Source organism: Penaeus monodon, chromosome 22, assembly GCF_015228065.2.
Source record: "Penaeus monodon isolate SGIC_2016 chromosome 22, NSTDA_Pmon_1, whole genome shotgun sequence".
Taxonomy (NCBI): domain Eukaryota; kingdom Metazoa; phylum Arthropoda; class Malacostraca; order Decapoda; family Penaeidae; genus Penaeus; species Penaeus monodon.
Genome location: NC_051407.1, coordinates 39,717,931 through 39,718,223, shown reverse-complemented (window position 1 = coordinate 39,718,223; position 293 = coordinate 39,717,931). Strand labels below are relative to the sequence as shown.

The 293-nt window shown below is 49.8% G+C and overlaps 1 protein-coding gene across 1 annotated transcript in view; it reads right to left on the bottom strand.

The window, feature by feature from the left end:
• The window catches only part of LOC119587433 (probable G-protein coupled receptor CG31760), a 44,880-nt gene that overhangs the window by 32,505 nt on the left and 12,082 nt on the right, over positions 1-293 (bottom strand). The window contains exon 2 of the mRNA XM_037936164.1: positions 43-137. Within this exon, the coding sequence (XP_037792092.1) occupies positions 43-137 (95 nt within the window). The remainder of the gene's footprint in view (positions 1-42; positions 138-293) is intronic.

The window sequence follows — 293 nt, the reverse complement described above, 5'->3', positions numbered from 1 at the left end:
TATTCTTCATTGTCAACATATTTCCCCCAAACGCAGACTCACCGGTGATAGTGCTTCTGCATACAGGTCGCGCCGTGATACCCTGACGTCATTTCTGTCACTTCCTCCAGGACGCTATCCTTGATGTCAGCGCTATCCTGTGGAGAGGGAAGAGGAAGGTGGATTGAGTTATACCCTGGAGTGTGGACTAGGTGGTTGTGAACTGTGGATTAGGGGGGGGGTGAGTTATTGTTGTTGCTGTCGTGGATGCTGTGGTTAAGACTCGGTGGGATTAGGTGTCCTGTTATAGTGAA